Source organism: Oryzias latipes, chromosome 14, assembly GCF_053564925.1.
Source record: "Oryzias latipes strain Hd-rR chromosome 14, Olatipes_Hd-rR_3.1".
NCBI lineage: Eukaryota > Metazoa > Chordata > Actinopteri > Beloniformes > Adrianichthyidae > Oryzias > Oryzias latipes.
This window is the reverse complement of record NC_136250.1, coordinates 29,215,644-29,241,141: the sequence shown is the minus strand read 5'-3', so window position 1 is coordinate 29,241,141 and position 25,498 is coordinate 29,215,644. Positions and strand designations below refer to the sequence as shown.

The window sequence follows — 25,498 nt, the reverse complement described above, 5'->3', positions numbered from 1 at the left end:
TATTTTCATTAAAACTCAAAAAGCTAAGGGCCAACCAGTCCTTAATGTCCTGAAGACATGACAGGAGCTGCTTCATGGAGAGATCATCTTTTTTTAACGGCAGATAGATCTGGCTGTCATCCGCGTACAAGTGAAAAGAAATGCCGTGCTTCCTCAAGATTGACCCTAAGGTTTAAGGCGGATGTTTTGTGCAAACAAAGAGTTGTTCCTCCCGAGGTTTCTGCTCAATCTGCAACCCAGAGAAGAACGAAATTCCTGCAACATTTTCCAGATAACCTGGTCTGTCTTTGACGAGCTGTAAGCAGGTAAAAATGATGACGACGGAGATTTTGAAGGTGATTCTCCTAAACCTCCTGCTTCAGAAAAAGTCACTTTAAAAACGGGGACAAACTTTCACTGATTCAAGAGAAATCCTTCGAGGAAAAGTCTCTTTTTGATGAGAAGCTCTCTGCCCACTGAAAGGCGTTCCTGCTTTTGCCGCCAGAACAAAGGGAAGTTCTTAGAAGTGAAGAGAAGGACGAAGAACATCTGAGGACGTCCTGCTGTGAGTTGGGCTCATTTCCCACAGATGCCATCAGAGGCGTATCTGGGGAGTTCGAGGCCCGTAGAACACCTCACACTCTTTGTTTTTATTCTTTGAAGACCTTTTTAGTGGGTGGAGGTGGGAAGAACGTGGGGGGGTGTCCAGGTGACAACAATGGAAAGGCCTGAGTGAGCGTTCGGCACGTGTGAGGAATCAAACCCCTTTAGGTCACTCTCCTTTGTTGACTACGTGTAAATTCAATCAATTTTGATATTTTATTGTTAATAAAACATTTTAATTAATGTGCGTTTTCCATATGACGTGCAGATTTCGGCTTAGATTTCAAAATAAAGGTGCTTTTGCCGAAACAAATCTTCAAACTGACTCAATAGAAAACAAGATTATTGATGGAAAGTCAATAACAAGATGGTACCCCCTCCCTCTCATTTAATATAAATTCTGACTTAATTTTTTTTCTGCTCTTTTTCTTGATTGTATTGGAAAAATTTTAATTTAAGGAGGAAAAGGAAAAAAAGGGGAGAAATTTCGGAACAGGAGGTGTTGGCTTCTGCAGAATCGGTCGTCTTTAATCTACATAAACCATGTGGCAGAAGACATGAATGCCGTTGCTCTGAAGGTCCGCCCTCAACTGTACGACTACACAACCTGACTGTCCGGTCAATATGAGGCTGAGCTTCTGCTGCATCAGGAAGCTTAAAGCTGGAAGAGCAAACATTTATGCAGCGTCTGAGCCAGAAGTCTCGCCTTCAGACTGTCAAAATAAAAATAAATAAAAAAAGTGCACGTTGGCAGGGCTGGGATCGTCATGGTCAATGTTTAAAGTCCCATCATCTGACAGACAGGCGGGGGGGCAAATGTATTTCACTCATCCCCTCGGGGGGGGGAGGTAAGCCGCTATTAAAGTCATGTGCCGACCCCTTAATGCTGAGTTTTGCATCCGATCCCATTTTAAGAGTCTTCAGTTCAGCCCAAACATGGATTTGAACCCCATCTTAGTGCAGACACTCTACTACTAGCCCACTGATCTGTTAAGTGGATCATAGCAGTGACATATAGTTGAGCCCACTGTTCATTGGCATTGCTAACATTCCTCATGAGCAGCAATGACCAACATGTTTGAGTGTTGGAGCGGACGGCCTTTGCTCTCTGAGGGGTTTGGACGTTCCTTATGGTGACACGAGGACTGATTATTGATGTGGCTTTTAATCTTTTATAACTTCTTATATTTTCAAAGTAGGTTTCTATTTGTCTTTTGTGTCAAGCACCATGTTGATGAAAGTTGCTCTACAAATCGTGATCGATTGATTGAGACTGCAGATCCATTCACGCATCTCTTTAAAGCAGGTTTGTGGGGTTTTTGTGTGTTGTGCAAAATCAATTCACCCACCAAAACCTGAAGAAAACCTTTCACATTGACACTATTGGAAGTATTTTTATTCTTTTTTCCATACGATCAGTTAGAAAAAAGCCTTTCCTTTCATGTGTGTTTTTCCTGTTTCTTTCTCTTTTCTTGTTTTCAAACATCTACTGATTTTTTCTAATAATCAAAGCTCTGTTTTAGTTTCAAGCTTGTTTGGTTTCTGATTGATTTTGCTCATTTTGTTGTTATTGCTTGACGCTGTGTTTTTGTCTTCCTGGTCATGCAAATATCTGTCTCTCTCTCTCTCTCTCTTTTTTTTGTCTGCTGTCTTTGAGCCCGATGGTGGCGTTCATCTAAAAACTGAGCAAGACGCTCACATCGGTTAACTTAAGTCCTCCATGTGACAAATGACTGCAAACTTTCCAAAACCATGGTTTTTCTCCAAAACTCCACCTGCAAATACTATGAACAGAATCCAGCTCTGATCTAAAACAAAAACTTGTACGTCTACATGTCTTGGCAGTAGTTTTGCTATTAAATTATAGTATTTTAGCAGAGTTTTCATTTTAAAGTGAGCCATAATGACGATAATAGTTAGGGTTTCATCATAAAGATTAAAATAATTGTTGCAATTTATCAAATTTAGTTCTTTTTTCCAACACTGGATTGCAGTTCATAGCATGATACTAAATTATAGATTTATGCTAAATTGCTGTTTCAGTTTAACTGCTAATTAAGCGTTTCAGACTCCTACAGTGTCGTAGCAGCATTTTGGTCCACACCATTGGTTGTTTTTCAACCGCTAAGCTCTCACATTCACTCAAATGCTCACAGGTTTGTTTGACTTTCTTGTGTTTTAGCTAATTATAACACCATGAAAGGCTCAGCTGCAGCTTTTTCTGCATCAACATGTGCAGTGTTGTGGTCACAGAGGAGACTAATCTGCAGCTGCTGGTCTGGAGATTTAGTTTTCTGAAGTATTTCTAAAAAAATCTTTTTTTCTTCCTAAATTTAGCACAAAAAATGCAATTAGGGGATAAGGGACACCTGCATGCTATTAATTAGAAGACATACATTTATTCTAGTTAAAGTTAACTTGATGGAGATGCAATGAACATTTCAAAAATAATTAAAGCTGCAGGCAGGGATGTGAGGTGCACAGGCCATCCCCCCTTCCATCAACTGGCTGAGCAGCTGCTACATGCCCCTCACTCTAACCTTATGCCCCTGCCAACCTGGTCAGACTTGCACAGGACAAAGTCATGAAGAATAAGCACAATTTTTTTCAGAACTGTGGCTTTTCTGATGCTTTGTTTTTCTCCCTAGCAACCATTTTCTTCAACAGATTTATGAAATTTAGAGTAGACTTCCATATCATGTTTCATGTCATTTTGTTCGACTTGAGCCACCAATTCATATACGATAATAATTTTTACCACATTTTAGTAAAAACTGTGCGAGCAACAGGGGGCCGCCACTTTTGCAAGCTCGCCACGCTAACGCCGTTCAAAATCGACAACGGCTATAACCGACTGTTAACATTTTTTTGTCAGTCTGTGTGTTCATTGTCCTAGGAAAGAAGAATTGCAAAAACAAATCCGGTCCTTGCAGTCTAGGACTGCCAAAATAAAATGAAAACTAAAACATCAATTACACAGAAGATTCCCTGATCAAGTCTATTGATCAAATATTCACTCTATCACTGAATTCACTTTAGCCAATCTGGCCTCATGGGGATGTTTTGGTCTGATCCGGTTTATAACAAATATTCATTTTTAAGTGTTTGCTTGACTTTAGCAAGTCTTGGATTGTTTGTTAACATCTAAACTGATTCAGTTTTTGATTCTTTATTAATGTCTCATCATGCAGATGGGATCCCGAAACCGTCTTAACTGAACAGATTCACATTTTGTTTATAAATACGATTTATTCTATCAATAAATGGTGTTAGGTCCTCCATAGTCGTGGTGCGCTCCGGTTTCAAACCAACAATTGATGTGACTGGGTTCAAAATTCGCCAACTCCTTCAGGCAGCTCCATAATCTGCTTTGGAATGTGTTGACCAAACGCTCCTGATTAGCAGTCGGTGGGCCGAGTCGGGTCTAATCGGTGTTTCCATGGCAGGGGGTGTCTGCGTGGAATGAGTAACAGCCGAAGTGCTTCACAGACCTGCAGAGATCCTGAGAATCTGGCCTTGCATGTTCTGCAGCTTTTGCATTAGAGATGCTCTTTCATTAATCAGCATTAACACGGTTCTGCGGGGAGCCCGATTCATGTGGAGATCCCATGGGGAGAGCTCCATCCCCTCTCATTTGTGCTGCAAAAGGGAAGCTGGGTCTGTAAGAAGGACTGTCTGATTAAAAGGGCTGGTTCTGTGCCGACTCTCGAACTATGATGATGATGAATATGCAGTGGTTTTTATGAACTACTGATGAGTGCAGGAAATGAATACAAATACAAGTGTTGCTCATCAGGGTGCACAGAAACGTGCAGAAAACGTTACGCTCCACCATAACGTGTAATTATCATCTTTTATGCTCTGTATTTCCACCATCTCCGGTAATCAAGCAGCAACTGGGTCATGCATTTAGGGTGATATGCCTCTTCTTTTCAGCCCACATCAAAGGCAACAGGCCCGATCAGGATCCCTCCTTAAATGCTACACATTTCTCTTTCATCTCTCTCTGACGTGCCGGATCAGACAATTACCATATTTTCTATAATAGCCAAGTTCTGACGGAGGAACAGAAGAAGAACACTGATAGGAGGGTTTTTCTGATTGAATGTGGAGGGTAACCACTTTGAAGCAATGATTTCTACTGACAGGGATGGAAACACAGAAGCTTTGTTAAAAATCAATGACAAGTTTAGCCTCTGAAACTACAGAGGCCTTGGAAATAAGTGGGTTGAAGTTGATTTTTGAGGATGTTTGCCACACGGTGAGATGTTAGAACAAAGTTGATGTTGCTTTAAGACTTTGTTCTCATTGCTGCAACAATGTCACCAAACTGTGAAGGGCGACACAGCTTCTTTTCCTTCAGATAAAACCGGTGAATCCACAGTTTGAAGAACTTTATTAGCAGCATCCTCGTAACATTAGACTGCATGTTCCTGAATGTTTTGCATTTTTATGGACAGTGGGAACAACTGACACAAAAAATCTATATCTGGAGCAAAGACTACTGGTTTTTGACTGTTAAATGCAGCTTTTATTTTGAAGTTGAAGGCTCTTATTCTGTTTCCTCTCTGGATCTTTACTGCGTATCATGTTTGTCTTTGTTAGCTTGAGGTTTTAGTTTAGCGTTTGATGCAGCCGCTTTAAGAAAGTAGAGGATGGATTTTCCACACTTGACCGAGCGATTTGACATGCGTCAAGAATGAGTCAGATGTGGTGGAGAGAATCCAGTAGATTTCCAACAACAACAAAAAAAAGCTTCCTTCAGAATCAGATTAGAAATTCAACAGAAAAATGTGGGTCGTGTTTTTCTCTCCCTGCGGCCCGGGACCGGGTTGGAGACCACTGTCCTACAGAATGCAGAGATAAAGATTTAAAGATTCGCCTGTCATGAAAAACAAATCAGAACCTTTATTTGAGCTTGTTTTTTAACCCCAAAAGTTCCCCAAACATTTGCGCTCCACAGTTCTTCTTAATGTTTAATCTCTTTATAGAGCCCGGAGGATGCAGCCTCCTCTTCAGACCGACATCCAACCATTTTAAGTTACCCGTGAGCTAGACTCCCACTTTACGCTTTTTTGACTATGTTTGCCCATCAGTCATGGAGTCACTTTGCATTTGCAGATGATTAACGCTGCGGTTTAATGCAGCAGCATCTGACGATGCAGAATCCACAGACTGCAGTAGTCACTGCACTGCCTGAAAACATGCGTGTGAGCCACAGTGCTGCTGGTCTTCTGATGCAAACGTCAAAGTGAGTTCAAAGCATTTGACAAACACCCAAAAAAATGCTTGATAACATGAAGCGCTAATTTCATTTGGGGGGGAAAGAAAAAGACGTGTTTGTGACGTGCTTGGACCGCTGAGAATGGAAGAAATGGAAGAAGTCGGGAGGAGAGGATGAAATCCCTGGCTGTCTCATTTCCAGGTCTAAAGGATGCAGAAAGCTGAATCAAATCACAGCTCTGTCTTTTTATCACTCATTTCTTATCCTTTCCTTGTTTTCTACACATCCTGTTGGGAAAAAAAGGCCATGTTTAGAAATTAAATTCAAAACGTTTTTTATGTCTAAACATTTTTTACTTCTTGCTATAAATCCCCATCATTCATTGAAAAATCCTCCTCAGTTTTCCTTCTGCTCCTTCATAAATACAAACTTCTGTGAAATGTTCTCAGATTTGTAGTTTAATCTGCCCTTTAAAAAATCCCAATACCATTCTGTAGATTATCCAGACCTCAGCCTAACTTCTGAACTGACATGATGTGACCCAGGTCTCACAAAATTCTTCATACTGTGGAATTTATTTTGTCTGATAAAACACTTTCACACAAACTTTACAGATTACTGACATGCACCCAGCACGAAGCCTAAAAATATGGTTAAAAAAACCCACAACGATTAAGACAAAAATGACTAGAAACTATCTGTGCAGCAGGTGCAGCAGGTCATTTTTCCTAATCGTATCTCAAAATCTAGAATTTCCACACAAGCATGCAAAATTGGAAAAACAAGTTAAAAAAGCTAACAGTGTTAATTCAAATTGAATGGTATACAGTCCATAAATAAGTATTTCTTCTAGTTTTAAGCAAATAACTTGTGTTTTTTGAGTTTTTATTAGCCTAATTGTAGTTCCTTTTGATTACAGTGACTTGTGTTAAAAGTAGAAATGACTCATTTTGTAACAAATGGGAACAAAATGAGAATCAGGTTTAGGCTCATCTTAAATTCTCATAACATCAAAAACTAGCAGCTATGCTTACAACGTGCGTTTTCATTTCCCAAACAATGACAATGAATTCCAGGCTAAACTCCGAAAAGACATCCTTAAAATGGAACCAAAAATGACAGAGCATGCTTTTAGTTGCTTCAGTAGAAACTGTCTTTACACCATAGATGATACCAGTGCAGAGAGATGCTGACATAAACACTCTCCCTGCTGCCGGCTCTTTCATTGGAAAGTTGTGACTAAACCCAAAGATTACTTTAAACCCGTCCTGTGTGTGGCTTTGTAATCGGAACTCTCTTCTAAACTTTTCTAAACTCTGGAGATGTAGCAGAAATAATATGAAAGCCGTTAGCAGTGGTTGGGCTTTTGTTGTGTGTGTGTGTGAGTGGGGGCGTGTTCTGAGGACTGGATTTGTGCGGTGGTATCTCGCCAGCGCTGGATGGGATCAGGATTGAGGGAGTTTCCATGGAAAGTCCGTGCTGCTGATGCTCCGGAGGTTTTTCCAGAGCACTTTTCCTGGCTCCGTCTGCAGGTCTTTTCAGTTGGACCCGTGTCTCTGTTTCTGCTCTTAGTGGTTTTTAATCTGTGCTTGAAGGTTTTGAGACACGGCTGCATTCACTGAGGCAACAAACAATCTTGTTTCAGTGTAATTATCTTAAGGATTTGACTTCCCTTTGAACAAAAGAGTAGAAGTTAGCATCAATACGTCATGAGTTTTGCTGTTTTTCCTCTTTCTTGATTTAAAACTTGATCTGATTGGACTTTAATTGAACATATATGTGACGTCTCTGTTTATATATTCAGGAAAATCCAGAATTCTGGCTTTTCAGGTTGGCATGAGGAGGGTGAAGGGGGGTTAGGCGTTTGTCAGGAGCCGTTCTTCATCTTCTTCCAAAGGTGCTTCTGCTTGTTAGACATGGAGGATGAGCTGAGAAGCGTGTTTGATCATGTCGACACTGCAGAGTGTTTGTTTGCATTGGAGCGTTTATGGACCCTGAATCTGAAAATAAATGCATTTATTGATTTTTCTGTTATTTAGTTTTGTCCGTGTGAGCCGGTCGGGGGCTGAGACGACCCGCTGGCCACATTTAGACCTCGGGTAATGTTTGCTGTAGATGAACCGAAGGATAAAAGCCTTTTGAGTTCATCGCAACATTCAAGGACCACCTCGCTGTTGGTGTGGCGTTCACAGACCACATCGCAGGACATTTTTCCTCCTGTACTTGGATTGGGGCAGCTTCACCTCAATGTTTCCTCACATATGGATGAGCAGGAGTGTGACAAATGGAAAAACCTCACCAGGACATTGCTTATCTTTACTTTTTTTATCTGCTTGGAAAAGAAAAATAAAAAAATGAAAGAGTTGGCAGAGGCCTTCAAGTCTCAGCTGAATGAAAAGAGAAAAAAAAAGGAATGAGATAATTGTCGGGAAGAGTTTGTCCACAAAGACGCTTCTGTTTTGCTGAGTGGAAACGCATCGATCTGAAAAGAAAAACAAATGTTTTCCTGCAAACACAACAGAATGATTAGCTCTCATCCAACCTTTAAAGATCTCCTTCAGGTTCAGCTGACTGCTGCTAGCTCCAACCTGAACTACTCAAGCTCGGCCTTTGAAGTGCCACAAACTAAAAAGCAATGAAAAGAAAGAAGCTGGCAAACAAAACACGATTACTTAAATAATTCATCTCTGTCTTGTATTTCAAGAAAATGAAACCATCAGATCAATAATATCCACTATCTCTGGGTGGCTGAGAGCCTTTTTTCCTCGGTGGAAGCATTCAGGCGTGGCTCTGCGGTCAAATAACCAAAATCACAATAACTGGGAAGACGGTGTTCCTATTTAGCCTCTGCTCCATTTAGTATTCAGTGTCTTCATTGGACGACTTCATATCTCATCTCGATAAAGTCAGAGAGGACGTCTGCCAGCCGCAAAGATTTTCGGCTGAATGGAAAAAACATTCAGAAAAGATAAGCGCTCTCTAAAAACACTTTTAATAAATTTTTCATCTAGGTAAAACAGAGCTTCTACAAACTTAACAATATTTATTCACACACTCTGTAAAAATCTGATTCTGCAACTGATATTTGACATTCTGTGAAATAAACATTCTTTAAGTTCCTTAAGATCTTTTATCTTCATGTACAAATAAGTACCGGTAGCTTTTATGAGGAAAATAATGTTTGGACTTGTAAATACTTTGATTATAAAAAATTCTAGACACCATCCTAATAAATGTGAACAATAAAAGTGTGTTGCACAGGTTAAGAACCATGGGATTCCATTAGTACCTAAATTATTAAAACATGTCAAACTATGTTTTTAGATGAACTTATTGGATGAATCAGAATACTGCATTTTACAATGATTTACATAAAGAGGCTTATTTTTCAGGTAACTCTGTTATTTAAAGAAATGTGTGTTACTTGTTTATAAACCATCACAAAAATTACATTTGACTCATATTTCTTCTTTGTGATGATGGCCAAGAGGAAATGTGAAACACTGCATTACATTTAGAGTTTACAAAAGTTAGAAAATGATGGATGGATGGATGGATATGATATGATATATATTATGGATGGATGGATGGATGGATATGATGTATATTAGGGATGGACAGATAGATGGATGTTATGTATTTCTTTGTTTCATTTTTCCTACGTTTTCATAGATATGTGTCTTTTTTGTTGTTTTGTTGTATTTTGACTGCTTAACATCAACAAATTTCAATAAAAAAAGGCTTAAACAACAAATCAGTCTTAACGACTGTGGTTCACATTAGCCACGCCCACATCCGTTGCTGATTCATGCGGCCATGGTGGCTGAATGGTTAGTGACATTCACGTTTGGCTTTGGAGCTGCTGGTGCAGGTCCCAGGGTTGTCGGGGTTAAAAGAACCTGGGGGAGATGGATGCCCAGCAGCGTTTGCTCCCCTCCCACCACCCCCTCTGTGGCGATGGAGACGGTGCTTCGGTGGAGCTGCTCACAGCAGCTCGGCAGGTGCATCTGTGGTTGCAGAAGCCCCAAAATATAAACGGGAACATTTGTGAACTTGATGGGGACTTTTCTCTCTCAGCAGACGTTCTGAGTATAAAATGAAGGTTTAGATCCAGTTTGATCCAAGATTAAGTATGTTTTACGTTGGAAAGTTGACGTGTTTACAAAGGCATTACATGTGAGCTCTTTAAATATAACTGAAGTGTTCTAACGGGATGTCTGTAGCTTTAGGGGAAATCAGTGAAATTCCAGATTATAAAACTGTTTTCCTGATTTCACGTTTTGACTCCAGATGGCTTTTTTTCTGGTTCGTTTGAAGTTTTTTCTGTCCCAAAGTTAGAAACGTGTGTGTCTAATTGTCATGACTCTGGACTACATATTACCTTTGATAATTCCGCACTGGCTTGGTTGTCATGGCAACGTCACACAAGTGATGGAGGCAAACTCTTCGCCAGTCATGGGCTAAAGGTTTGGGGCTTTTTGGGAACAAAGTGTCAAAAAAACAATATCTGTGACTCCAAGATGTTTTTTTATTAAATGTGTATTTTTAAAAAAAGACAAAGTTTTTCCACTGAGTTACGACATAGAAGCAGGAGCTCTATGATTGAGTTGAAATTTGACGGTTTCTAATGTAACTCCTTTCTTCTCTGAATTGGATTTTTAGCGAGTTCCTCCTGCTGTGACTGATGGAGTCGTTATGCAGACAGTCTTGATGTTTCACATTATAGTCTAGTAATGAAAGCCATACATTTGTTTTTGTTTTTTTTGCCATTTCCAGGTTCCATAATAAAGGCTACTCTCTTGCATCTTTTGCTCGTGTTGAACACCGTTGTAAAACGTTGTCGGTTGTGACGATTTCACTAGAATCTGCAGAAACCACAATGAACTGAAATAAAAGAATGCATTTCCAAATATCCTTTAGACTTTTTTTTTACTTTTTCTTTTTTATGTAAAAACAGATTTTAGGCTAAAATGTTCTGATTTCTTGTGTTGGTGGAAGCTGCGTGTCTGTGTTTGACCTCTGAGACTCTGTGCTGTGGTTTTGCGTGTGAAACAATCTCTCCAGACACCACACGCTAATGAACGTACAGAACACGTCTGTGCATGCTCAGATTGCTGCGTGCATTCATGCATGCATCCCAGTTTATGTATTGAAATTTGTAAGCACAATTACAGTGCTGCGGAAGTTACAAGCATTCAGTATCGACTGTATGTTCCAGGTTGATATTTCTCCCTGTTGGGGTTTGTGGTTTATGCCGCACTACACTGTTTTGAATGAATAATGCAGCTTAAGTGTTTGATCAACACAAAGAGGCCTTTTGGGGATCATTATAAAGACCCAATTGTTTGGAACTTTGAACAAATAAAAAAACGTCGTCAGATTTTAACCAATCGTAGAAAGAGAGGCTTTGGAACGGGTTGGTTTTATCGCTTAGACTTGTTGGCCGCTACAATCTACCTGCTCACACTCATCCATTTTGTTTTATATTGCAGATATTTCATCAGTCACATCGTAATGCTTTTGAAATTTTAATCATTGGAATGGAAGAAAACAAAAAAATAAACAATGAATCCATATTTTAACATGAATGGTGTAAAAACTAGAACAGCTGTAAATCTAATCTAGAACTTTTGTTGTGGTAAACAGGCACACATGCAGAAATTGTGTATAGTTTGAATACAAATCCAAGCCAATCAAGGCTCTAAAACTTGTGTCTTTGATGGCTTACAAAGACCTTGAACTGGCGTACAGAGGCAACAGCACATCTACAGTCAGAACCTAAAATATTCCGGTCACAACAGCTTTGCTGGATGTCTCTTTTCCTCTCTTCAAAGGCAAAAGACTTTCAGCCACAACAGAGAGGAACAAGGAAAACTTTCATACGCAGCTTCTAACGTCATCATACTTCTATCAAAAGCAAGAAACCAAACATGCATACCGAGGATTTCAGCACAATCAGACTTCGTGAAGGCAGGCATTTCCCCCAACGGGAAGCTGCCAGAGACCTTTGACTGTATATGAGAACTGGACTGAGAGGCTCCTCCCCCCTGGCGTTCCAAACAGGAAGTGGCTCCAAGAAGCCAAAATCCCACAGACTACTATAGAGAAATAAACAGCTGTTACTCAGTCATTCTATTGGGCCGAATAACCATTCTTACCTTTTTTTTTTGACATAAACCTTTTTTCCCCACATTTTTTCTGTAGGTCAAGTTATTTAAGTTATAAACTGACCAATCAGATGACTCGATAAAAGAAGGTGGAACCTGCTGGCCCCCACCTCTAAAGATTGAAACGTTTGACAAATTTGGTGGTAGGGGTGTGGCCTTCCAACAAGCTTACTCCTGATTGGCCAGAGTGATTCCCAGTCTATTACTCACATAGCTTTAGACCAATCACTGCTGCGTGACTCTGATGTAAGTAAAAAATGAAAATTGGTTAAAAAAATCAATATCTACTGTGAATAAACTGAGAGCAAAAGAGAGCAGAGGAAGGAAAGTATGTTCATCAGTTAATGATGCTCAATGTGTAATCAAAAAAAAGCCCCCAGAGTCAGAGCAGCCAGGTTTAGGGTCACACAGGTCAGCCTTCACTTTAAGACAGTTTCTTTCATCCCACCCCTGAATCCGTTGCTCTAAAGCTTCTCCTAAAAGCAAAAACATAAGCATGCAGACATTTTAACAAGAAATCCTGCAGAAATCAGCCCTCTGTTGGGAAATACTTGAACTAGGAAATATTTAGGATTTGGAGTCGCATGTTTATTTTTAGCTTCCTCTAATAAAATGTTGTCATCATGTTTAGTTTTTGAAAACAGCTAATAAAGAGAATGTAAAACCTTCTCTTGATTTAGGGCTGCTTAACATCAATTATTTGGATTTTAGAGAATCTGTGTCCCAACCTGACAATAAAAAAAGTAGAGAAGTTAGGACTTGACGTGACAAGTTTTTTTTTTTAATCTAAAACGACGTCTTCCTTCTTTCAGTGAAGTTGCATGGGCAACCCGATGATGAGTAAATGTTTAAAATGTCTCTTCACACCAAAAAAAGCATCTAGTGTCATCTATTGTTCCACTTTAAATGACTAAAGTAATCTAAAAAACACTCGGTTCAGTCTAAGTTGTAAGTCAGGTCACGACACAAGCTTTCAGTCTGTAAATAGCTGTTTTATTGACTGTAGTTAAGTAAAATGAGAATAGCATTGTAAATCCATGCTGCATTCGCTTGTAATGTACTGTTGTTGTAAAATATGTGAGGCCTCGCACAGAACCCTGCGGAACACCAGTTCTGGAATGGAAGCATGATTTTAAAAAACTTTAAAAAACTTCTCATAACCCATTTTTCTTGTCAGGCTTCATCACGAGACTGTGTTCTGCTGGTGTGTTGTACCGTTCTTATTGGTTTGCTTTTGCTCTTATTTTGTGTTTTTATGACACTCATTTACTTTATAATCATTTATACCTTTTTAGCATTTAAGTGTTGTTTTTAATGCATGCTTTCTTTGACTGCGGTCATAAAAAAATTAATCAATTCAATTACACTTACATGCCTCTGGGGGGCAATAATTGATTTTTTTAAGGGTGGTGGTTAATTATTCTTAACTGTTTCATACATACACAGTAATAAGGCTATTATTGATTTATTTTTTTACTGCACTGGTACCCTGACGGGACATCACTCGTGGTGCTGTGACTCAAAAATCCAGAATAAAAGCAGGAACTTAGATTTTTTTTGTTCAACTGTGTTCTCATGGACTGTGAGTCCATGTCAGCTGGAGGTTCTCCTGACGGTGACCTTGACCTGCCTGTGCAGAATTCTACCTCTGAAGACTGGAGGACGGAAGATTTTCTGAACCAATGCTAGCAAACTGAGTTAAGGAATTTAAAAAGAACCCAATTTGTTATCGATATGAAATGTAGTGCAGCTGCCATCAACTGCAAACCTAACTGTGTGTAGAATTCCACAAAGCAATTTACCAAAACCTCCAGAGAAGTTCATAATAGTGTGTAAATGCCTGCTGGGTTGAGTACAAAGCTCTGCAGATCTGATTTTGCAGCTAGCGTCGGTGAACGCCGTGACCCGCAGCAGTCCCGGCCCGTTTCTCTCATGTATCATCGTGTCGTCGTCTTCATTCATCTCTGTTATTGATTCATCCGTGGAATTGCTTTTGCCATGAATGCAAGGAGGAGGTCTGCTGCACACTGAGGGCGTTCACCTCTGACCTCCGTCATAAATCACCTCCTCTAATAAAACTGACTTGTTTTTTTTTTTGTGTGTGTGTGTTTTCCTGCAGGGTCAAAGCAAAAAAGGGAGTGAACCTGCTGCAGACCAAGTCCAAGAACGCCCAGTGGAAAGTGGACTGGGAGGCGCAGCCTGGCGCCAAGCACTCCATCACCACCATCGATGTGAACAAAAACAAGGCAGTCAACCAGGGGTAAGTCAACATGCCAGAGGGGGCGTAGAGCAAACTGTCTGTGAGATCAAATGCTGCTGCAGACACAGTAATATTCATCATGCCTAACCGCAAGAGGAGAGGTTTGCATTGACGTATCTTTTACTGAACACATGAAACGTCAGGTTTGTGGCTGAAAAGCGCTCACCTCTGGCTAGGCTGCATCTGCCGAGTCTCTGTGCATCTGTGGTTTATTTGGCTCATGAGGCAGATTTTCCTACTGCTGGCAAAAATGCTTTGGAGATGAGATCCTGTCTGGATGCAGCAATTATTCCAGAGAGTAAACACACAAGAGTAAACAATCACAGTTCAGCATCAGCGCACACTCGTGTCAGCGTGCTGGCTAATAAACGCACTTACGAGCGGGCATTTGAGGGAGCTCTTTAACATGTTTTCCATTGTGTTGTGAGACTGAATTGGTGTAGTGTTTGTGAGGGCATGGATGGGAGCACGGAGAACATTAGAGGATGCATGGCCCTAAAAACTGCATGTTTGAGAATTTTCTAGGAGTGAAAGTTTACAGCTGTGCTCTAGTCAGCGGCCATGCTTCTTAAAGACCCCCTCCCATGAAAATGGTGTCTTTAACATGATCTTGTGGCATTTTTCTAATAATGGGCTACATATATAAATAAAAGTAAGATTAAAACAGCATTTCTGATTATCTCTTTATTCAAGCAGTTGTGAATCAGGGACAAACACAGAAATGCCATTTAAAATAGATCATATTTGAGGCGTAGAAAGTACTCCCTGCTCTGCTCCATTCTGATGCCTCCACCTGCAGACAAATGGATCCATGAACGTCTTTGTTTTCCTGGTCTGAGCTGGAATCTGGATTTAACTAAACGGCTGGATAGCTCCCAGATTGCTCCACATTTTTGTTGCACCGCTAATGTTAATTTGGGGTGCTGTAAGCTAGCGGGAGAGGACGTAAACGGAGAGCTCTCAGTAACAGGGAGGGGAAAGGGTGGCGGGGTTGCTCTGCAACAACGGTCCCGCCTGCAACTCAGAGGTGAATTTCTAATGAACTCCTGCCGCTCTGCAGCAACAAAGTCCTAGAAAACAACACGGGTTGTAAGGCGACTCCGCTCTGACGGCTCTGTGTTACAAATGGCTTTGTAGTATGAACCGGCCCGAAGGTTAAAAACATTAAAGTACATCAATAGAACCTGTGATGTGATTCAGATGTCAGACTTTTGGTTTTGTTTTCCTTCATCACCTTATGTTTTGGATCAAGGAATCACCTTTGACCCTCACCCCCACCCCCTCCACCTGGACAAACCACAGATGCCCCGCCCACCCCGTTATGACTCTGAATATCACCTACAACAGACCATAGAGTTTCAAACTCCACTTCTTACAATGAACATTTTTTTCTTATCATTTAGTTCTTAGAAGACCTGGAGTCAAACTTGTACTAAACTGTTTGTGTTTCTGATTGTGATCATAAATAGACGATGCTTGATACTTTTGTAGTTTTTTATGATTGCATAAAGTAAAATCAACAAACATGCCACCTCAGCTGTCAAAGAGCCTGAACAGACAGCCTCCAACATTCCCCTGTAATGTAATTCAAACACTTTTTTAGGTTTTTCCTTCTACTTGTTTTAATCTCCCTTTTATCTGTTTTCCTGCACATTTTGGGAATAAAAAGTTCCTCCTCAAACATCTTTTCTTTGAAGGTTTGTTTTTCTGAGTTCCGTCATGTCGCTCTCGGACCTATTTTTCTAAGTTGCATTCTTCCACTCACGCTTCGGTTTTGGTAGAAGGTATTTATTGTGAGTCTGAGGCGGCTGTCAGCGCGTCTCTGCGGGTTAATAAACTGTATGAGTGTGTAAAATATTGAGTGGCAGATGGTAAAAGGAGAGGCAGGAGGCAGGCCGCAGGCTGATTAGTTAGGATAATACAGTGATGTGTTGTCATAGGCAGTGATCTATTGACCATCTGTCACTCAGGTGACTCGTTGGCCTTCCTAACGTTCTTCAAGTCAGTTTTGCAAACAAAGTTCAAGTTCCCCCCTTGAGTTTGGAAATTTGGGATGAAGATGAGAAGGTTTCTCTGGTCTCCTCTGGTCTGCTGTGATCAGCATTTGACCTTTAGGTCTGTCTCAGGAAGCTTGTGTCTAAAAATGTTTGACTGTCTTTCTGTGGAGATTTGCACTTAAAGGGACATTTTTAGGACATTTAATGAATTAAAAATCGTGGAAATGCTTTTCTTATATTCCAGTTTTTTTTCTGAATAAAGTCCTACAGAAATGTGACGAAAATGTCAATGAATGTTATTACAAATAATTTTGACAAACGCTTAACATAGGTTGTGAATCTTTAAATGACATATTAAAATAATTACTTGTGATTCGGATGAGCAAACCTTTGAAGTTGACGCTTGTCAATGGAACGTCCATCAGGAGTTTTCCAGAAGCGCAGTTCTCCTGTCCACAGAGATCAGTGCAAAGAGGAGAAACAATGTAGAGTTAAAACTGTGATGTGTTGAATTTAGTTCATTAAAACCAAAGCTCTGCGACTGCCGGTCTTCACAGTGGCATCTCCTCGAAGGCCCCCAGGGCTGTGGAGGAGAATGAGGACACAATTCTCTCCTCTCTTTACTCTCCAGCAGCAGCTTCTCCTGCTGTATTTGGTGAGCCATGTTGTGTAGCCTTTGCCCCCCCTTGTCAACATGTGAAGAAGAGTCCGGCAGAGGTCAAGCATGCGTGGAGAAAGAGTGTGTCGTGCTTCATTTAGCACAAAACCAAGTGAGCTTTGTGACCACCCTTAAAGCAAAGGGATTCCTCTGAAGCTGTTGAAGATTTCATGTTCGGGTGCTTCATTCTCGTCGACAGGGTTTAAAAATAAAAAATATTGTTGGAAAATCTGTTCACAGTGGTGGGCAGAGAACCTGACAGTCAAATCTTTAACAATAATAATATTTCCTGAATATTACAGCGGTTTGTTGTCCTATTATCTGATATATTTACATTGTGTTATATGTTGTTAATGTTTGCAGAAAAAATCTTAAATTGAGGGTTTTTGTCGCGCTAAACAGTCACTAGGAGGTGGAAACGACATGAACTTTCATGGTTTCATGGCTGTGATTCATCAAGTGCTTTGCGGGAATTGTCCATTTTCCTGGCTGTCTTCTCCTCATTTTGAGGGTTTCTCCCCCTAAAATGTATATGAAGATGTCGATGAGGCTTTTCATGTCTCGTGATCACCTGCATGGATCTCCTCGTCCATCTTCCTTCAGAATTCCTCCTTCTCCCCTAGCTCACATCCCCCTGGGGGGCATAAACCTTCAACTTTCAGCTTCAGACTCGTTATCTTATATCTCAATTTTCATCTCTAGTCCCATTAGTTGTCACAGACCTGGGTGTGACCGAAAGTGTTCAGAAATGTTAGGGTCTCCAGTTAAAATAATGTTTTTTAAAGCAAAATGGGGGGGGCTTCCGGTTTTGGTTCCGGTTGCAGCCAGGTCCTCTTGCTACATTTTGCAGACAGAGCCGTTCCAACTCCTTAATGCCGAGTGTCAACCTCGAACATGGTGTCTCATGACTGTTTTATGGATTTTAACCCTAAAGCCTTCAAGTCTCGGGGCAGACACTGTACTGCTTGGCCGCTACGTTAGTCTCAAAAGTTTAAGATTTGCAGGTAGAACCACGATGTCAATCATTTGTCCTGGTCTTCTGTGGAAACATTAACAGCGTTAAATCGTTGCACTTCCAATTTGCAAAATGCATCAGTGCTGCCATCTAGAGTCCTGATGGTGTTACTACAGAGCGACGCACAACAGAATAAATACGACGTATGGAGAGAATAAAAACCCATATGTATGTACACAGATAAAAAAATAAAATAAACTGCCCAGTCAATATAACTGAAAGCTTGAAGAGCATCTCAGATGATGCATTAATGTGGAGTTATAGAGGAGTTTGACTTTTTCTCTGCTTTGTTTGTTTTTGTTTTTATTTAGTCCCTACATGTCTAATCGTTGTTATATAAAGTAAAACATGTATGATCTCAATTTTTGTGATTTTTGCAGTAAAAAATTGCCAAATTTGCTGCGTGAAATTGAGTTTTTTTTTACGGTTTCAGGTTCATTGTGGAATTATTGTGTAATATTAATAAAAATGATCTGTAAAAATAAAAAGAGATTGTAATAAAAAGATTGCGATCAAACATTGCCAAAAAAAACTGTTTTAAAGATAAATTAACTGAGCAAATTGTCTTTTCTTTTTTTTTGTATATTGTCAACAGCAATGCTTTTATGTAAAAAAAGAAAACTGCTGTTTAAAACGTTTTACTCCTCATTCTTTATATTCTGCATCTTTTTAACTTCCTTATGTTTAATTCTGCATGATGGGATTAGTTTAACGCAGACAAAGAGAGAAAATATTCTTTCGCTTTTTTAAACTTTCAATAGTCAAAAAAACAAGAGTTCACTGTAATGAGCAATGGAGAAAAACACGAACTCTCCTGACAAATCTCTCTCTAATCATCCAATAAAAATAAGTGAGTGAGGCTATTTTAATATGTTTCCCAAGTCCAATAATTATCTTCGCATGTCTTTCTGTGTTAAATTCAAGCAACAAACAAAGAAATGCCAGCTGCTTCAACCCATTACACACATAAGACATAAAATGTATCCGAGGAACAGCTGTGCTCAAGCATCTGGGTTTGTTTACTCAAATTCACCTGAAAGTGAGGAAATGAAGTGAGTTTTTCCCATCTGGATGTGTTGTTGATTTCTTTATCAGCCGTCATTATTCCCTGGATGGATCAGATTTCATCCTCGTTGGAGCAAGTTTTCAGCCGGAGCTCGAAAACTTTCCGCATTTCTGGTTTTCTGCAGCGCTCCTGGTGGAACGGGCCGTGCTGCTTGATAACACTGCATGATCTGGTGCATTATTGATCACCATCGGTGAACGGAGACGGATTGAAAAAGGCTCCTGATCTGCTGAGGAGTTGCTGCTGTTGCAGGAGGGGGAAAACGTTGAAAACGGTTCAGTTTTTGAGTCAAAAGAGTCTTCAGAATCAAAAAGATCTTGTTTTTTCTACATCCACTGACCAAAAATATAAAGGCAACTTTTGTTATTGCTACCATTTATTATGGTATGAAATCAAAGATGTGAAACATTTTCCACATACACAAAATAACCAGTTCTCTGAAATATTGTTCACAAATCTGTCTAAATCTGTGATATTGAGCACTTCTCCTTTGCCAAGACAATCCATCCCACTTCACAGGTGTGCCATATCAAGATGCTGATTAGACAGCATGATTATTGCACAGGTGTGCCTTAGACTGGCCACAAGAAAAGGCCACTCTGAAATCTTCAGTTTTGTTTTATTGAGGGGGTCAGGGGACTCAGACAACCAGTCAGTATCTGGTGTGACCACCATTTGCCTCATGAAGTGCGACACATCTCCTTCGCATAGAGTTGATCAGGTTGTCTATTGTGGCCTGTGGAATGTTGGTCCACTCTTCTTCAATGGCTGTGCGAAGTAGCTGGATATTGGCAGGAACTGGAACACGCTGTCGTATACGCTGATCCAGAGCATCCCACACATGCTCAATGGGTGACATGTCCGGTGAGTATGCTGGACATGCAAGAACTGGGATGTTTTCAGCTTCCAAGAATTGTGTACAGATCCTTGCAACATGGGGCCGTGCATTATCATGCTGCAACATGAGGTGATGTTGTTGGATGTACGGCACAACGATGGGCCCCAGGATCTCATCACGGTATCTCTGTGCATTCAAAATGCCATCAATGAAATGCACCTTCGTCGTGTTCGTCGCCCATAACATATGCCTGCCCATACCATGACCCCACCACCACCATGGGCTACTCGATCCACAACATTGACATCAGAAAACCGCTCACCCACACGACGCCACACACGCTGTCTGCCATCTGCCCTGAACAGTGTAAACCGGGATTCATCCGTGAAGAGAACACCTCTCCAACGTGCTAGACGCCATCGCATGTGAGTATTTGCCCACTCAAGTCGGTTACGACGACGGACTGGAGTGAGGTCGAGACCTCGATGAGGACGAGCATGCAGATGAGCTTCCCTGAGACGGTTTCTGACAGTTTGTGCAGAAATTCTGTGGTTATGCAAACCGATTGTTTCAGCAGCTGTCCGAGTGGCTGGTCTCAGACCATCTTGGAGGTGGACATGCTGGATGTGGAGGTCTTGGGCTGGTGTGGTTACACGTGGTCTGCGGTTGTGAGGCCGGTTGGATGTGCTGTCAAATTCTCGGAAACGCCTTTGGAGACGGCTTATGGTGGAGAAATGGACGTTCAATTCCCTGGCAACAGCTCTGGTGGACATTCCTGCTATTAGCATGCCGATTGCACGCTCCCTCAAAACTTGCGACATCTGTGGCATTGTGCTGTCTGATACAACTGAAGATTTCAGAGTGGCCTTTTCTTGTGGCCAGTCTAAGGCACACCTGTGCAATAATCATGCTGTCTAATCAGCATCTTGATATGGCACACCTGTGAGGTGGGATGGATTGTCTTGGCAAAGGAGAAGTGCTCACTATCACAGATTTAGACAGATTTGTGAACAAAATTTCAGAGAACTGGTTATTTAGTGTATGTGGAAAATGTTACATCTTTGAGTTCATACCATAGAAAATGGGAGCAATAACAAAAGTGTTGCGTTTATATTTTTGGTCAGTGTATTTAGCATAACTAAGATCAACTGGATTTCTGCTGAAACGGGATCATCATTACAGTAAAGACCACTGGTGATGCTTTTGCAGTAGATGAAAAGTGACTGGAGTGGGTCTTTAAGGTAATAAAGCAGCATCAAATCGTGTCAGACACTAAACTTAGCGTCAGCTTGCTTCATCTGCTACAAGACAGCTGTGGTCCAACAATTTTGGGGGATATAATTGTTTGGTACTAATGTAGAGCGGTGTGTCATCTACATACACAAGTTAGGATTTTTTTATAGTTTATTTTCCAGATCCTGAGCTAACTAAGAGCTCAAAAAGGATCCGGTATAGAGCCCTGGGTGCCTCCACAAAATATTTTTGCCTGATCTGACATAAACTTTATATTCAAAATGATATTTTATCCATATTCTGTATTTTAGTGGATGTCGATACATTTTTTGTAACATGAAATCTCCTAATCTGGAGCGAAAAGTTTTAGATGGTAGAATTAAATGGATGGAAAGATGTCCACATGTTGGTTTCTGTTCCTTGTTGTTCTTCCTTCCAGTCCATTGATCCGTTTAACCCTCCCTGTTAATCGAATCAAAGTTTAAAAGCTTTAAAAAATGCCAAAGCACAACTTTGAAATCATGCACTTTGTCCCAAACACACAGCAGATCCTTATCCGGATGAAAACAAGACCGCCTTTCTTCAGACATGTTTCTTTTCTTCTTTCAGTCCTTTGCTTGCAAATTAATTTCTTTTTTTCTCCGCCTGCATGATTTCAGATTAATGGCTTCTTTATGGAAGCTGTTATCAAACCCGGCATGTGACATTACACATAATTACAGGGAGGATTTATTTTAATAAAGGGAAGAAAATTGTGATAAATGCATGGATCTTTTTATCCACACATTCCTCATGGTTTTGTCTCCCTTAATGGTGGGAATTTGTAAAAAAAAAGAAATAAATAATTAAAAGATTTTCTTCCTCTTTGTCTGACATCTTGGGATCTTGACTCTGGAGACAATAATTAGTAAACCAAAAAGATACTTAGCATTTTGATAAAAAGGTCATCTTTTATTCCTCTGATACCAGTTGTTCCAATAAAATCAGAACTCTGTTTACCAATTAAAATATTAGCAGAAGAGCCGTGTTAGATGCACCAGGTTCTCTGGAAATGGATTAAGACAGAAAAGGAAAAGCCTGAAGCAGAAACTCTGCAAAGATTTACATTTTCTTTGATTCCAAACGTTGTATTGAAATGTCCAGTCTGGTTCTGTGCATGAAAAGTGATACACAAATGTCATTTCCCTGTTGCTTAATTTTACAATGTGCTTAAAAAAATCCCCCCCTCCAGTCCCAAAGCACCAGACAGAGAGCAGTCTTTTTTAGCAGCTGTACCTGAGCGCGCTCACTGCATCCGTCCGCGCAGATGACAGCTTCGGCGCGTCACAGACAGACGGGGGTGTTTGTTTTCACTGAGTGATGTCAAGACAAATAGGCTGAGATTTCATCCCCGTGTTCCTGGGGAGGAACCTCTTGTGGGCGGAGAATCGCACACACTCTGATCTTGCTTTCATTAAAAGCGTCGCTGCCTGAACGCCGGGGCGGGTTTCTGAAGAGACGACAGCAAACGCCTCACTGTCAGCTAAAGGTGAAATCTGGGTGGGGTGACTCCAGAACTAATTGCCCCTTTGCCACCAGTGAGACGGTTTAATGTCAGGCTTGTCGTTCCTCAGGATTATGGGACCACCATGTGGGATTTTCAGAGCTGCATCACTGGCAGCTTTGTGATCATAAAACCCAGATGCAGATATGTTTATTCTTCACGGAGCTCCAAAACAAACTGATATTTTTGAGTTAGTAGCTCGTCGGGCAAAAGTTAAACAGAAGTTCTGCCGCTTTTGTCACCGCAGAGAGGCGGAACAAAATCGTCAATCTCCTCGCAGAGGAGGCCTTCAAATCGAAGGAGAACGCTCGCCTGTGAGATTAGGGATCGGTGATTGTTTATTGACGAGAAGCCCTTTTCATTTATAGACAGTCTGTGATTTATTCATGATATATGACAACTTCATCAAAGTGAGCAGCAAAGCCATTAGAGGGCTGTCACCTCTGCACAGCCTCATGCATAAGTGGAAACATCAAAGAAAAGAAAAGGACGGTGTTTAATTTTTGTCTGGACAAAAGCACTAATGAAACTTCTTGGCTGAAAAGAAGATTTATCTCTGGCACCAACGGCAACAGGGAAGCTCTGACGAATCTGTGCATGTGAGGAAGAGTCAGACTTTTGTTCCAGCTGTCCTTACGGGTGGATACGGGGTTGTCAAACCTGCAGGTGACCCGCACTTACTACAGTAGACCACGCAGAAAACACGTAGAGTTAAAATGTTCACGTCAGCTTTCCTCTACGGGCATGCTGCGGGCGGCAGGTCGTGGTGAACAACACAGACACAGGCGTGTCGTACATATTTCTTTTTCTATGACTAGAATGTGACGTAAGGACACCGTACGGCAGCATCACCCAAACATCACAAGTCTATTCATCTCTTTAAGTACTTAACATTTCACGTAAAACACGCACGACGATGGTACATTCCGTTTTCCTGACATCCTTTGAGGTGGCCATACAAACCTCCAGGGAACTGCAAGACTTAGCTGTGCTCTTTTTTACGATGCTTCTCTTTACGACCCTTCCCAGCCCCGGACAACCCCAAAACCCACAGAACTCATACAAATGACCCCCCCCTCCATTTGGGTGCATACAACTAAGACTTAAATTCTCACTCCGATCATCTTATAATCTATTTTCAAAGTCTTCCCAGATGTTTTTTTCATTATGGTTATGCCGTTTTTAGCCAAAATAACAAAAATCTGTGTGGTTTTCTTGGACATAGTTGCTGCAGAGCGGCAGGAGTTAGAAATTAGAAATTCGCCTCTGAGTTGTGGGCTGTACTGATGGCGTTGGGCAACACCATCCCCCTTCCCTTTCCTTTGCTGAGAGCTGTTTGTTTACATGCTCTCCCGCTGTACTAAGGGTCTATTTGTCTGCAAGTGCATCAGAATGGAGCAGAGCAGGGAGCTTAATGTGGCCCGCCTAGCGCGTTTTTACGTCACAAATACGATCTTTATCTAACAGCATTTTTTGCGTCTGCTCCTGATTCACAACAATCTGAAGAAAGAAAAACTCCTGAAATTTAGTTTTAAACTGAATTATCTCGATAAATGTCCTGCATCATCAGAAAAATGCCAAAACACCAAAAACCCAATTTTCATTGAAGTGGCTCCTTAAGGAAATGTGAGGCCTGTCCTGATCTGGAGAAGAGCCACACAGACGGGTTTCAACCATTTGCAAATTCTTCTATAAGACTCAAAGGTTACCAAAAAATAATTTAAACATTTAATAGAAAATTTGAAATGAAAAAAAAAAAATTAATTAAACTGATCTGCTGCTTTTAGGAATAAAAATTTTGGAAAAATATGCTGTTGAATGAAACAACTCTGTGCTCACATGAAATGAAAAGACAAGGAGATGAAAAGATGAAGTTAATGTGCTGATCCATTATGGACACTGGTTTTTATGTGAAGCAATATTCCCACCTTCACTTTGTGCATTAGCACTCCCACTCAACAAATAGAATTGATGAAATTATGAAAAATAATTCAAAATCTTTCATGAAGGTGAAAAAGCTGCCGCAGAACTGAACTGCCTAAAGTAAAGAGCATCTTAAGACGAATGGAGGATTCACCAACGTTTGAGCGGAGAATAAGTAGAAAAGCGTCGGCAGGAAATGCTCAAGACAATCAATTGTTATTGGGGTGTTTTTCTTCAAAAATGTCCTTCCTTGAGAGACAGTTGTTTTGGTTTTGCAGGGATGTGCTGGGAAACGTGGAGGTGATGCAGCTGGACTTTGAAATGGAGAACTTCACCAGCCTCTCCGTGACCAGAAGAATCAACTGGAACATCGACTACAAGGGTCAGAGCCCGCAGTCCGATTCAGAGAAGGTGGTGACGGAGCTGACCGTGGTGCAGCGAGATATTCAGGCTGTCATCCCTCTGGCCATGGTGAGTGATAAAAAAATAATCATAATAAAAAAAGTTACCTTCAATCCACTCTACCCCCAAAGCCAAACGAAGCTGCCCCTCTTCCTCTAGAAACACATGAAGAAATGCGGGGCTCTTTGAAAATCACAGCTGATATTTAGAAGACAAGGTGGAACATTGGCCCCCCATGGAAAAAACAGGAGTTTGGAAGTTTACTGTAGACGATTTTCAAAACATTACAGTCTCCTCCAGGTTGTGGAGCAGTGGGCAACAGCTTAAAGATAAAAGATCAATGGATGGATGGATGGATGGATGGATAGAACTTTATTGGTTCCACAGTAGGAGAAATTGATTTGTTAGATCCAAAAAAACAAGATATTCTACTGAAAATCTAACATAATGAAATGTGCTTATAATTATTATTTACATTGATTCAACATCTGTAACTCCAACTGACTGTACAAGAGAACTGGACTGAGTGGTCCCTCCCCTTGGCGTTCTAAACAGGAAGTACCCGCTGTTTCCAAGACGACTTCTATAGA

At 40.8% G+C, this 25,498-nt stretch overlaps 1 protein-coding gene across 2 annotated transcripts in view; it reads left to right on the top strand.

Annotated features, from left to right (window-relative positions):
• tmem132e (transmembrane protein 132E) overlaps positions 1 to 25,498 on the top strand; it is a 476,675-nt gene that overhangs the window by 383,200 nt on the left and 67,977 nt on the right. For both annotated transcript variants that reach the window (XM_023962717.2, XM_023962716.2), the window contains exons 3-4: positions 14,093 to 14,233; positions 24,785 to 24,977. In XM_023962717.2, coding sequence (XP_023818485.1) covers positions 14,093 to 14,233; positions 24,785 to 24,977 — 334 coding nt within the window. The remainder of the gene's footprint in view (positions 1 to 14,092; positions 14,234 to 24,784; positions 24,978 to 25,498) is intronic.